General features: G+C 43.4%; 1 protein-coding gene across 1 annotated transcript in view; it reads left to right on the top strand.

Moving 5' to 3' along the window:
* The window catches only part of SLC28A1 (solute carrier family 28 member 1), a 117,752-nt gene extending 105,582 nt beyond the window's left edge, over positions 1-12,170 (top strand). The window contains exons 17-18 of the mRNA XM_030190357.1: positions 8,914-9,025; positions 12,008-12,170. Coding sequence (XP_030046217.1) covers positions 8,914-9,025; positions 12,008-12,119 — 224 coding nt within the window. The 3' untranslated portion in view covers positions 12,120-12,170. The remainder of the gene's footprint in view (positions 1-8,913; positions 9,026-12,007) is intronic.
* Positions 12,171-12,878: the final 708 nt, after the last annotated feature.

The raw sequence follows: 12,878 nt of genomic DNA, 5'->3' as shown, positions 1-12,878 counted from the left end.
TTCCAAAACACTCCAAGTCCAATGCATGTAATATGGATTTAGTGGATTTTGGAAATAATCCCCATAATTTTATTTTTTGGGAATTTGGGAGAATACACAGATGGTGCGTTCTACTAGGCAGCTGGTTTCTTAGCTACTGCATGCTGCCAGGTTTGCAGTGTTGATGCAGTGGTAACAGAAATTCACAAATGAAATACACACAAGGCGTCAGTAGAGAACGTCACTCATTCTCTGCAACAAGGTTTAGACAGTTATTAAAAAGTGAAGAACCCATTTTGGAATGATACTAATTCTACTATGTAATCTGTAGTGTTTTTGGATTTCTGAGAGTATGTTCATTAAGTCATTGCGTATTGTATGTGTGGTTTCTTTTTGGTTAGAAATAATATTAATTTTGTTGACTATTGGTACCTCTTTTTGCTATAATCACACCCCCAAATCCACAGAAACAGAGAACTTGATGGCAGAAAAAGAATTATATGCCTATTCAGCCTATCCATCCAAATCAACAGGGGGGGGGGGGGGGGAATTCTGTATAGGTCATCCAAAGTTAGTTGATCAAAGATCCACATTCAAAGTAATGGGCTAAACTGGTGATAATAATAATTGGCATTTAACAAGCACTTAACACCAATTATTGATCATTAGTGGAGGTGTAGCCTAATGGTTAGTGCAGCGGCCTGAGAACCAGGGAAACCAGGCTTGATTCCCATTGCAGCGCCTTGTGACTCTGGACAAGTCACTTAACCCTCCATTGCCCCAGGTAATACAGAAGTAGCTGTATATAATATGTGAACTGCTTTGATTGTAACCACAGAAAGGTGATGTATCAAATCCAATTCCCCTTCCCTTTTCCTTAATTGGAAGCCAATCTTATTCTATAACCTGTATCCCTAATTTTCATACTGTGCAACTCCATAGAGGCCGTGGCCATGGGAGGGGTATGGGCAGCTCAGGGGCATTCCTAGAATTTAGGTGTGGTGTTATACAATACCTGCATTTACATGCCTACCTGCCATGCATTAGGTGTGAGCATTTGCCTTTGGCAGTCATAGATGCTTATGCCCAAATTTATGTGCAAAATGCACATTAAGCTAGTATTCTATAAACACTGGTCTGCACAGAACAGCCTTTATTTATTTATTTATTTATTTGTTTGTTACATTTATATCCTACATTTTCCCACCTATTTGTAGGCTCAATGTGGCTTACATAGTACCGGAGAGACGTTACAGACTCCAGTGTAAACAAATACAAAGTGATGTTGTGGTAAGATAAAGTTCATGTGGCACAGCCACTAACCATTTATAGAATACTAGCTTAGCGCTGATCATCCAGGCCTCTCCTCTCCTGGCTGGACCTCCCTCCTGTTTTATCTATTCAGCCTCAGGGCTTTTAGCTCAAGCTTGAACTGATCCCCGCCCCTCCGACTCAGCATCAGCCTCAGCCTTGGAAGACTAGCACCACCTGCTGCATGATGGCTGAATTGTATCAGTGAACCAGGTACTGCTCGGCTGATCCTTCTCAGAGGACCTACACAGAATTCCCCCAAGAGAGCATTCAAGCTTTGTATGTCTCAGGGAGATCCTTTCACTGAGCTCTGAGAAGGATCAGCCAAGCAGTACTTGATTCATGCATAGTGTCTTCATGCATAGGCCCTTCTATCTATTAGTTATGTCTGCATTTAGTTCTAAATGAATCTAAATTAATATAGCATCTCTCCCTGTTTGTGTCTGCAAAGGAGTGGATGGTATAGGGAAGAGCACTCCCTCACTGATGATACAGTTCAGCCACTTTGCAGCGGGTGGCGCTAGTCTGCCAAGGCTGAGTCTGATGCTGAGTCAGAGGGGCAGGGCTCAGATCAGGCTGGAGCTAAAAGTTCTGAGGCTGAACAGATACAGATGTTTCCAGGAGGGGTCCAGAGAGGAGAGGACTCCACTGCAAGCTGAGCTGTTGTACCTGAGGAGACAACCAGGGAAGTGGTGTGGCTTCATTGATATCAGAGTTGTGTGGGAAGAGTGGCAAGGTAGGATGGGAGCTAGCCCTAATTAGAAACTGGACTTGTGCTGGATGAAAGCCTGTGAAGTAATGGGGGGGGGGGGGGGGGGGGGGGAAGGTATCAAATAATAAAATATTTTCTCTTTTTCTTGCAACCCTGTGTGTCTGACTGAGTTTGTACCCAATCCAAGCCATACCTTTGACCACATTACCACAGTGTCATATCGGGAAAGTATTCCAGGATTCAATGCAGAATAGCTCCATACTCCAAAATTCTATTAGCATACATTAATCCATCATTAGTTGCATTGACAATCGCTGATCTCCCTGAATGGGTTTATTTATTCCGTGTTTAATAGTGAACTCAGTCTGATCCCCTCAGCAGTGACTTAAGGAAAAAGAATGTTTAACAGGGGCAATTCTACTACTGGTGCTTCCATTTAGCTGCCCTAATGCCATGCAGTGAGACCCTATTCTATATCGGTATCTGGGCGCCCAAAATTCTGTCTAGAATATTAGTGTAACCCGGTATCGTTGCGCCTTATATTTATGCAAACAGAGGTATACCAGCCATAGACCTGGCATAACTGTGGGCACTTAAATGCTGCATGGACCCAGGTAACTGACAAGATTCCATAAGTTATGCACATCAGTGGGAGCCCCACCCATGCTCCACGTATGTGTACACCCCCCCCCCTTGCATTTACACACTATGGGGCCCTTTTACTAAGGTGCACCAAAAAGTGGCCTGCGCTGGTATAGACGAGTGTATTGGGTGTGTGCAGGCCCATTTTTCAGCGCACCTGCAAAAAAGGCCTTTTTTTTGGGCCAAAAATGGACGTGTGGCAAAAGGAAAAATGGTGCGCATCCATTTTGGGCCCGAGACCTTACCACCACCCATTCAATTAGCTGTAAGGTCTCAACGCGTTAACCAGGCGGTAATCATCTGTGCGCGTACAATGCCGATTACTGCTCGGTTAGTGCCACATGCCAGAAAATAAAATATATTTTCTGGTGCACATAAAAAATGAAATTACCACCCGGGCCACACGGTAGGCAGGCGGTAGTTCTGAATTGGCCTATTTTGGGCGCTCATAGGCCCCTAAACCTTGGCTTGCGATAATGGACATTTAGATTATGCTAAATGCTGGGTATGGTCCAAGTGGCAGTTAGTGCACACTAATGTCTGTTAGCATGCTAAACTTTAGTGTATGTTACATGCACCTTTTCAGAATAGTGCTTAAGAACCCTGCTGAGTAAATATACCCTTATGCAGAGCCGGTGGGGGGAGGCGTGGCTGGTGGTTGGGAGGCGGGGCTAGTGCTGGGCAAGACTTCTACAGTCTGTGCCCTGAAAATGGCAGATACAAATCAAGGTAAGGTATACACAAAAAGTAGCACATATGAGTTTATCTTGTTGGGCAGACTGGATGGACTATCAGGCTTATTTTCTAAAATGATCGCTGGCCATTTTCCAACATAAATCGGGAGATGGCCGGCGATCTCTCAAAAGCGGCGAAATCAGTATAATCGAAAGCGGCTTTTTTGACACCATCGTTGCTTTCCTGTCGCCGCGTCAGCGAAAGTTCAAGGGGGCGTGTCGGCGGCATAGTGAAGGCGGGACATGAGCGGGCATGGGCGTGGCTACCAGATGGCCGGCTTTCGCGGATAATGGAAAAAAAAAGCGGCATTAAGCAGTATTTCGCCGGGTTTACTTGGTCCTTTTATTTTCACGACCAAGCCTCAAAAAGGTGCCCCAACTCACCAGATGACCACCGGAGGGAATGGGGGATGACCTTCCTGTAGTCCTCCAGTGGTCACCAACCCCCTTCCACACTAAGGTAAGGGAGCTATGCACCTGGGAGGTATTTTAATGTTTTGTTTTTATTTTTAAAAGTGCCCCCTTGGGTGCCCGGTTGGTGTCCTGGCATGTGAGGGGGACCAGTGCACTACAAATGCTGGCTCCTCCCATGACCAAATGCCTTGGATTTCTCCGGGTTTGAGATGGCCAGCATTTTTTTCCATTATCGCTGAAAAACAAAACCAGCTATCTCAAACCTGGCGAACTCTGGCATATGGCCGGGCTAAAGCGTATTATCGAAAAAAAGATGGCCGGCCATCTTTTTCGATAATACGGTTCTGGCCATCTGTTGCGCCGCCACAAAAAAAGATTGCCTGCGATCTATTTCGCCGGCAACGTTCGATTATGCCCCTCCACGTTACTAACTGAATTTACACACAAGGGAGACATGTAAATGCCGGCACCTAATTTCTAGAAGTAAGTTCCCCTTTAGGCCCTGATATTCAAAGGGGTTTAAACAGAGGGTGGCACTTAGCCAAGCTGTGTCCTGAATTGTAAGGTAGGAAATACACATCTACTTTTAAAGAGCAGTTCTATAAATGAAGTGCAGACATTTATGTGTGTCTAAATGTTTAGAATACTAGCATGCATGCGTGTGTGTGTGTGTGTGTGTGTGTGTGTGCGCACACATATGGGAGCAATAAATGCCAATATTCTAAGGGTTATTCTCTAAATACTTTTGTTTATTTAAAAATATATATCCAGCTCTATATTCCAATTTAGGGTGGTTCCAATAAATGCATACATAATCTTGACTATATACAATATCAACAAAAACATTAAAATTACAATAAAATCAAAGTAATATTGACAATAAATAACATGAATCAAAGCAAAAATAAAACAAACCAATTAAAAACAAAAGCAACACATAAAACCATCAAAAAAATAGCAGGTGTTTGCAAGGGGGTGTACATATGGGCGGTGTAGGATAAATCACAGATAATAAATTACCTGTGTCCAGGTTCCCCTAAGCAGAACTATCTGCAAGCAAATAATCCTGAATTAGGTCTAGGGGTGGAAACCTTGGAACCTAGCCAAATACTTCTGTTAGAAAGAACTGTAGCTGAGACTTTAGGCTGAGATATATATATTAGATTTATTATAGTATGTCAGGTAAGAAAATAGAGCTAAGGTATACAAAATAGAACTCTGCAAGCTTTGGCTGATTACAAAATTACTGGCTGATAAAAATTACAGCGAAGGCAAAAAAGGAGGTAAAAAATCCTCACGACACCGTGAAGATGAAACAAAAAAGTGAGGAGAATGGATGAGGATACCAACTGTTTTATATTTATTCACTTAAAAAATTCACTTAAAAAATTACATGTGCATAAACAGCGTCACACTACTAAACACTAATTCTTGTTGGTTACCAGATAAAATTACACCACTGATCAGTCACACTATGTTACGAGGTAGTACAGTTATTAGCAGCTTCTCCTGATCACAAGTACGACAGCACCAGCCTTCTGCTCAGGTAAATACCTCTAACTAGCCCCCGACTAGTAGGAAATTAATCACCGTGTTTCTCACCAGGCTTAGACCTCAGGGTCGTCTCTCTCGGGAGCTGGCACGGGACACCTCACAGACTCAAGCTGGATTCACAGCGAGTCTCAGTCGCAGCTGGAAGGGAACTCTGCAGCAGATAAGGAGGTCACAGGTCACGCAGGGCAGGTACAGCTGAACCACGATACTTTCCTCCATATACACAGTTCATCAGTTGGTGGACCTTATTAGGTCTCACTGGTCTTCTTTACACCTCCACCTTCTTCCAAGGCTTCCGAATAACTCCTTTCTTTGTTCCTGCTCTCCCCGTACCTCTTGGTCCGGTGGCTGCAGGAACCAATCTGGATCTTCCTCAGCTCACTGCCTGGCAAGAACAGTCCATTGTTCTTGACCTTCAAGTTGTTACATTTTGGTATGCATTTTCTGTTTCTCACCCGCCTTGCTGGAGCCAGCCTCTCAGGGAGATAAGGGGGCCTGGTTTGCCCACAGCATGTCCTTGGTGTTGAGCTTCTGCTGTAATTTTCCACAAGCTGCAAAGCTGTTTCTTGCTGACACAGAGATGTGTGGGTCAGAGTGTACAGCCTCCATTTTGCTGTCATAGGATTATACAGGCCAAGGCCCGCAAGGTGAGACACACAGGGAAATACTACTACAGCGGGACACAGGCGGAACACCCATTTATGCATATAACTCACACAACAATGATACTTATTCACTGTTGCCATATTTAAGTGCCTGCCTTTTCACTAGCTCTATGGCTGGTGTAAATGCGGGCACTTAAGATGATAGGTATGCTAATACCAGGTTAGCTTAGACACCTTGGTTCCGTTATGGAATAGGCTTCTATAGCATGTGATTTGGGACACCAAAATAGTGGTGACCAGTTCTAGAATTACCCCCTTAAACTCTGCTCAAACCATATACAGAATACACCCCACGAGGCTGCCACTAGAAGTCGTGGTAGCCATTTTGAGGCTAGAGCTATGATGGCCAGAAGCCAGTGGACATCACTTCTGTCTGTTGGACCCCTAGACCACCAGGGATCTTAAAGGTAGGCCATGGAGGAGCTACAAATTTGAGTGGGGGTGGAAGGGGGTAGCTGGGATATGTAGTTCTTTTTTGGGGGGTGGAAGGGGATGTGGGAAAACCAAATTCAAGATGGAATCAGGGAGGGGGACCTGCTTTCCCTTATGTTGGTCCCAGGCAATATTCAGCTAGGGCCCGCATAAGTGTCTTACGCAGGTGCCAGCTTGATACTGGCGGGACCCACATAAAATCCAGTGACCAGCACATGCTCACATGGCCCCAGATATTCAATGTAGCGGCCCAGATAAGGCTTCATTCTGCCTGAAGTGGTCAGCATTTAAAAACATGCTGACCACCACTGGCTGAATATTTCCTGGTATATTTATACATTGCCAACCCAATGGTTGTATGTTATTACCCCGATTCAGGCTTGAGCCAAAATTGGACCATGTCTGGTTTTCATGTTTTATGTTTTCAAGTAAATTTAGACTGAATATTCACTATTATGGTGACTGTAATAATTTAAAAGCTGGCAACCAGCATTTAAATCAATCTGGTCAATATTCAGCCGGCAGTCGCTGGCTAAGTTAGACCCAGATATTCAATACCAGGCCATGTACAAGCAGCAACATTGAATATCTGGGCCTGACTGGACTGCTGCTAACCCCCAAAATCTAAGTGGTCCTCAGGTGAATATCATCTGGGACCCACATAAGTGGATCTGTCCATTTCTTCCCCTCACCAGCCACTTCTGAATCCCCTTCGTGCCTCCTAAACAGACGCCCTCCTCTCAACACCCCCCCCCCCCTGAGATCAGACTTATCAATCCCTCCCTGTGAGATCATATCTCCCCCCCACCCAATTCCCCTCACCCACCCATCTGTAGGGTTCCCCAGAGCTTACATTACATCCCTGGTGGTCCAGTTGGGTAACCCAGGCAGGAGCAATCTCCACTCACTCCTGCCACTAGCAATTCCATTTGATAAAATTGTACTAGCAGTAGAGGACAGCCATTTTACCAGATGGAATGAGGATTGCTCCTGCTCAGGCAACCCCATTGGACCACCAGGTGAGGGTCTACAAGTGGGTGGGTGAAGGAGTGGTTCAGGAGTGGGGTCGGTCAATGTTGGGGGGGGGGGGGGAGAGCATCCTCATCTTTGGCGCTACTTGGAAGCTATGCGGGCGCCGGCCAATATTAAATGCTGGCACCCGCAGAGCTAAGCAACCAAAGATAGGACCTGCAGATTATATGGTCCTATTCAGTTGCTTAGTTATGTGAGCAATGTCACTGAATATTTGCACCCACTTGGCATCCAGCTGTTCCCCAATTCCATCCTCACAATGTTTCTCTCTTTCCCACTTTAAAAATGGCCACTTAGTACTGATATTTAGTGGCACTGCCCGGTTAAGTGCTGCTGATTATTGATGGGCAACCTGCAGAATGCAGTTTAAGCATACAGGAGCCTCTCCTACCCACTTAAATCACTTTGAATATCAAACCTAATATATTTATTCAGTATCGGCACTGAATATAGATGTCACATTGTCACTGCACTGGTACTATATATATAAGCTATCTGAATAGTGGCTGAATGTCACCTCTTTCTGGATAATTTTTTGTTCTGCCCTCACTCGGCCTTCCATCTATGCCTTTCATTTTTGGATAGTATCAGGTCGTTCTGCCATATTTTCAGCCAAATACAATCTGTATAAAATTAAAAAGTTTACAGACACATAATATAGATGTTCACTGACTGCCAGGGAATGTACTGTATATCTTTTCTGAACATCGGCCAAATTGTACATGTATTTTTCATATATATAATTTTAGTGTGTTTTTCTTTGACATTTTTGACACCTTGTCCCACTGCTGGCTAGTCAAATGTGGAGAGGTGCAGAGGCCAGTAGCATCATCCCTAATTTACATTCCTGCTTTTTCAGGGACCAAATCCTCTTGTTCCTGTAGTATTTCCTTACAGCTAGGTTTTTTTCTAGACAGATCATTAAATTTTCACACTATAGGAAAAATACTTTATCACAGATTTTTAAAATATTTTAATTGGAACATCGTTGATCGTACTAGTAGACAGATCAATTCTAGTCTTTTCTTCTCATGTGTATCTGCTGCAAACTATATTCAGACAATGTTTCTGGCAGGCAAAATCATTTTTGCAGATGATACACACAGCTCACTACAATTGGAACCAGCCCTAGGCACGTAAAAGGATGTCTTATAGCAGTGGTACTCAACAATAGTCCTTGAGGACCACAGACGGATCGGGTTTTCAGAATATCCACAATAATTAAACATCAGTTAGGTTTGTATGAAGACTGCCTTAATTGTATGCAAATTTATCCGATATATTTTTAAGGATATCCTGAGAACCCAATTGTTCACATCCCTTGAGGACTGAAAGGGAGTAACACTGTCTAATGGCAGTTTTCCACCAAAGAAACACAAGTACAATCTTTGGTGTAATTGAATGTTGCTCCTATTGTCTGTTCTCTTTTTCTTCTTAGGCATCCTATACGTTCCCCGGGGTCAGGTGCAGTGTCTCTCCTTCTTCAATTCAACACTCTTTAATGGCACTGACTACAACGTTTATGTCTGCTGCACAGAGCTGTTTGCAAAGTAAGTTCAACTGTTAACTCCAGTGACATTCCCAAACTCTGCCCTCATGAGAATGGGTGAGACCCTGCTGCACAGGAATGGGAATTCCTTTAGGTATTCGAGAAGTTATTATGGGATTCCTGCAGGAATAGAAAAAGTTGCCATGGGATTTCTGCAGGAGTGTAATCAAATCTCTAGTAAATCCAGAATGAGGCTTGGAATGCACTGAAAGAGGCAATTGGAGTGCCAGAATGAGGTTTGGAATGCCCAGAGAGGCAGCTGGAACACTAGAATGAGGCTTGGAACACTTATTGGTTGAATAGTGAATACCATCCAAAAAAACATTGGAGGCTGTTGGGGTTGGGAGGAAACAGAGGGCTGCGAGCAAGTAAATAATAGTGTTGACTCCTGCTGGTAGGGGTGGGGATAGAGGAGATTAATTGTGGGGATGGAATGAAATGGATCTCAGTGGGTATGGGTGGGTATGGATTAGATTCTATTGGTGATGGGTGGGAATGGGTGAAATCTCTGTCCCTGTGCAACTCTGTACTCTGATCCTGAGAGTCCAGTGTTCAGTGCTGATTCTAGAAAGATGTGAGACCCAGAGGGAATCAGACAGGATCCCTCTTCAAGTGAAGAGCTGTGGAAGGGGCTGGGAGGGATATGTTTCCTGTTATTCTCTCCCCTGTTAACACAGTGCTGTCATGTACCAATGGCAGCCATGACTCAGAAGGGGAAGGAATTGATATCAGGCTCCACCAACAGGAAATGATTGTGCTGGTTTGGGACTGCTATAGCAGAAATACACATGCTGAGCACCCTTTCTCACTCATTCAGGAGCCAGTCATATTGTACATTTGGCAGCATGTGACCACTAGGGACGTACATTCATTTGAAATGACATTTCCCATGTTGATTCATGTCATTTTTCCCCAGAATGAGAGGAAAAAAATTAAATTTTTTTGGTTTCATTAATAGTATGAGCTTTCCAAAACAGTGTGCATGACTTGCAAAGAATGCCGAATTTGGGTGTCCATGTACATGACTGAATAGTGCACACATGCATGCCCTTTTGGGAAAGATTGCACACTTTCCAAAATAGTGTGCTCGCTTCATAAAAAAGTGCACTCTCTTTCAGAAGAGTATGGAAAGAGTGTGCACTTCATGAAACAATGTGTACTCTTAATAGTATTGCCTCCATAACAAACAAGCACATTGAACAATGAAAATTCCCAGAAATGACACAGAGAATTAAAATTTGGGGGCTGCACAGCCCTAATTACCAGAAAGTGCACACAGCCATTGGCCTGGGCTTCCCCTGCAGCCAGTCACCGGTTCTTCATTTCCCCAACAGCCAATTATTGTTACTCTATGGACTTCCCCTGCAGCCAATCATTGCTGCTTTTCCAGGCTTCCCCAGTAGGCAATTGCCACCACTGTCCCTGACCTTTTCTGCAGCTGATTGCTTTCACCAGCCTTCCACCACTGTAAGGACAGGATAAATGAATTAAAACAAAGTTTAAAGCAAATGTCCTTAATATGTAATACTTGGTAGCAGTGATGAAACAGTGATGGCATATTCACATAGCAAGCAGCCTGAGGCAACAGATTTATTTTCTACTGAACATAATTAGCTTTGTATGAACTTGGTGGCTAATAGTATGCTGAACTGGACAATGTTGGCATATTTAGACTGATGCTGGACAAAACTTCTGCATGAAGGAAGCCCTTCGCTAATTATTCAATACCTCGCTGTGAAAAAGTAGTAATTAAAAAGGCAAATGCATTTGTATAATATACCACTGCAATCCACAAAAAAAGGAGCAAGTTCCCACATGCCATCTTTTTCTTTGATGTAGGCACAGGGAAAAAAAAAGATTTGAAATGCTCCCAGGTTTCAACCTAATTAATGTTTAATGTAGGATATACATGTCATAAATAAGTAAATAGATAGAAACTCTGATTGTTGAGCACCAGATACTCATAACATGATGTCTGTTTTAGTGGGCCTTTACCAGGAGAAAAAAAAATCTCTGCATAAATACAACAGTGCTAGGGTGTCCCTATAACCAGCCACTCCAAATGGTACACTGATTACAATTTATAATAAATTACTACTCTACCAATGAAAAGTTATTCCGTTATTATACTTCCTCTGTCTATATCCATATGCTGCACAAACCATCATATTTGAAAATATAAGTTAAATTAAATAAATATGCCACCAGCAATAAAGAATGACAACATAGATGCAGCAGCTCATAGGTTTGAAAAAAGAGAGAAGTTCGTAAAGGCTTCGTAGAAGCTGATTAAACTAGAAGAATTCTTCACTTTGGACTTCTTTGATGCACAATTCAGTTCTCTTAAGTCCTGGACTCAGGGCAGGCCTTACCACTGAGTGTCTATTTTCCACAGATGGCCCCTCTTTTCAGCCTCTACTGAATTATGCAAATGAGGCCATGCATTGCATCTCTGTATGTCCTGCATCCCTTCGCATAGGGATTTTGAGAGGTACTTGTGACCTGGATTGACTACTGTTAGAAACGGGATGCTGGCTAGATAGACCTGTGGTCTGACCCAGCATGGCAATTCTTATGTTCTTATCCTGGTGCTTCTGTACCATCTTCTTTTGCCATTACACATCCTTTCCACCACGCCCTTCACATGTAAGAACACTTGACAGTTATTAGGTGGGAGGTGGTGGAGGAAAAGAAATGTCAGAGACAGGAGCTCAAGGCTCCTCTCTCTGACTCTCTGTGAGATATCAGATGAATCACTCTCCTTCCCTGTACCTCTGGCAAAACCTTCACAGAATAAACTGGCCTGTATTGTGGATTATTTGTAAATCTGTAGTAAGCAATAAAAATAACCCAAATCAGGATGGGAGGGAAGTGCTGTAGTGTATCCAGAGCAGCTCTGTCCACCAGCTTATAATAGGTGCTGAAGAAAATAGATCTTTTGGATCAGACCCTTGGTTTTATCGTGTGTTCCCTTTCTTTTCAGCACTGTTCGACACAACGGGACCCTAGGATTTACTGGAGGCTGGGAAGGACTTGCACAGAGTGCTGTGGTTCTCCAAAGATGCTGTGATGTCTACAACAGCACTTCCTGCTAATCCCAGCCCTGACTCCTTCCACTCCTGTGTGCATGGAAAAGCAGATGCAGCCTGGATCTCCAGTGGGAGTGAAGAGTGAGGGTGGGAAGGGGAGGGAAGGGTCAGATAGCTTTATCAAGTTTCTGCTTTGCACTGTACTTGAGATACTACTGGACCTAGTCAACTCTATGAATGAGCCAACACACCGGTCTGCTACATGGACAGAAAGCAGTGAAAACCATGTCTGAAGGAGACCCCCCCCCAGTCCCTGCTCAGATAAACTGTATGCAAAAAATGCACACTGAACAACTAAGGCTGCTATGGCTTTTGATTAAAGTGCTGAAACTGTGCACTCTGAATATGTAAATTAGCAGTACACAGCAATTAACACAAAGTGGGAAATTGTCAGACTGAACACTAGACTTTCACTGCACCTTAAACTGCATTTTCTAATGAATATTGAAGTCAGTGCTTAAAGATATGAATAACTGAAGAGAAGACACGAAAAATACTACTACTACTACTACTGCTACTACTTATCATTTCTATAGTGCTACTAAACGTACACAGCACTGTACACTTGAATATGTAAGAGGCAGTCCCTGCTTGACAGAGCTTACAATCTAATCAGGGGACAGACAAACAGGATAAATAAGTGATAAGGGAAATAACTTATGGTGGGAATGATAAAACAGGCATGGGTACTGAACAAATAATGAGATTTGTAAAAACAAGGGGCCTGCCTCTAATGAAAGAAGCAGAACTAATATTCAAAACATG

The sequence above is a fragment of the Microcaecilia unicolor genome, chromosome 1 (genome assembly GCF_901765095.1).
Source record: "Microcaecilia unicolor chromosome 1, aMicUni1.1, whole genome shotgun sequence".
In the NCBI taxonomy this organism is placed as follows: Eukaryota; Metazoa; Chordata; class Amphibia; order Gymnophiona; family Siphonopidae; genus Microcaecilia; species Microcaecilia unicolor.
Note: the sequence above shows the minus strand (reverse complement) of the source record. Positions and strands in the feature narration are given on the sequence as shown.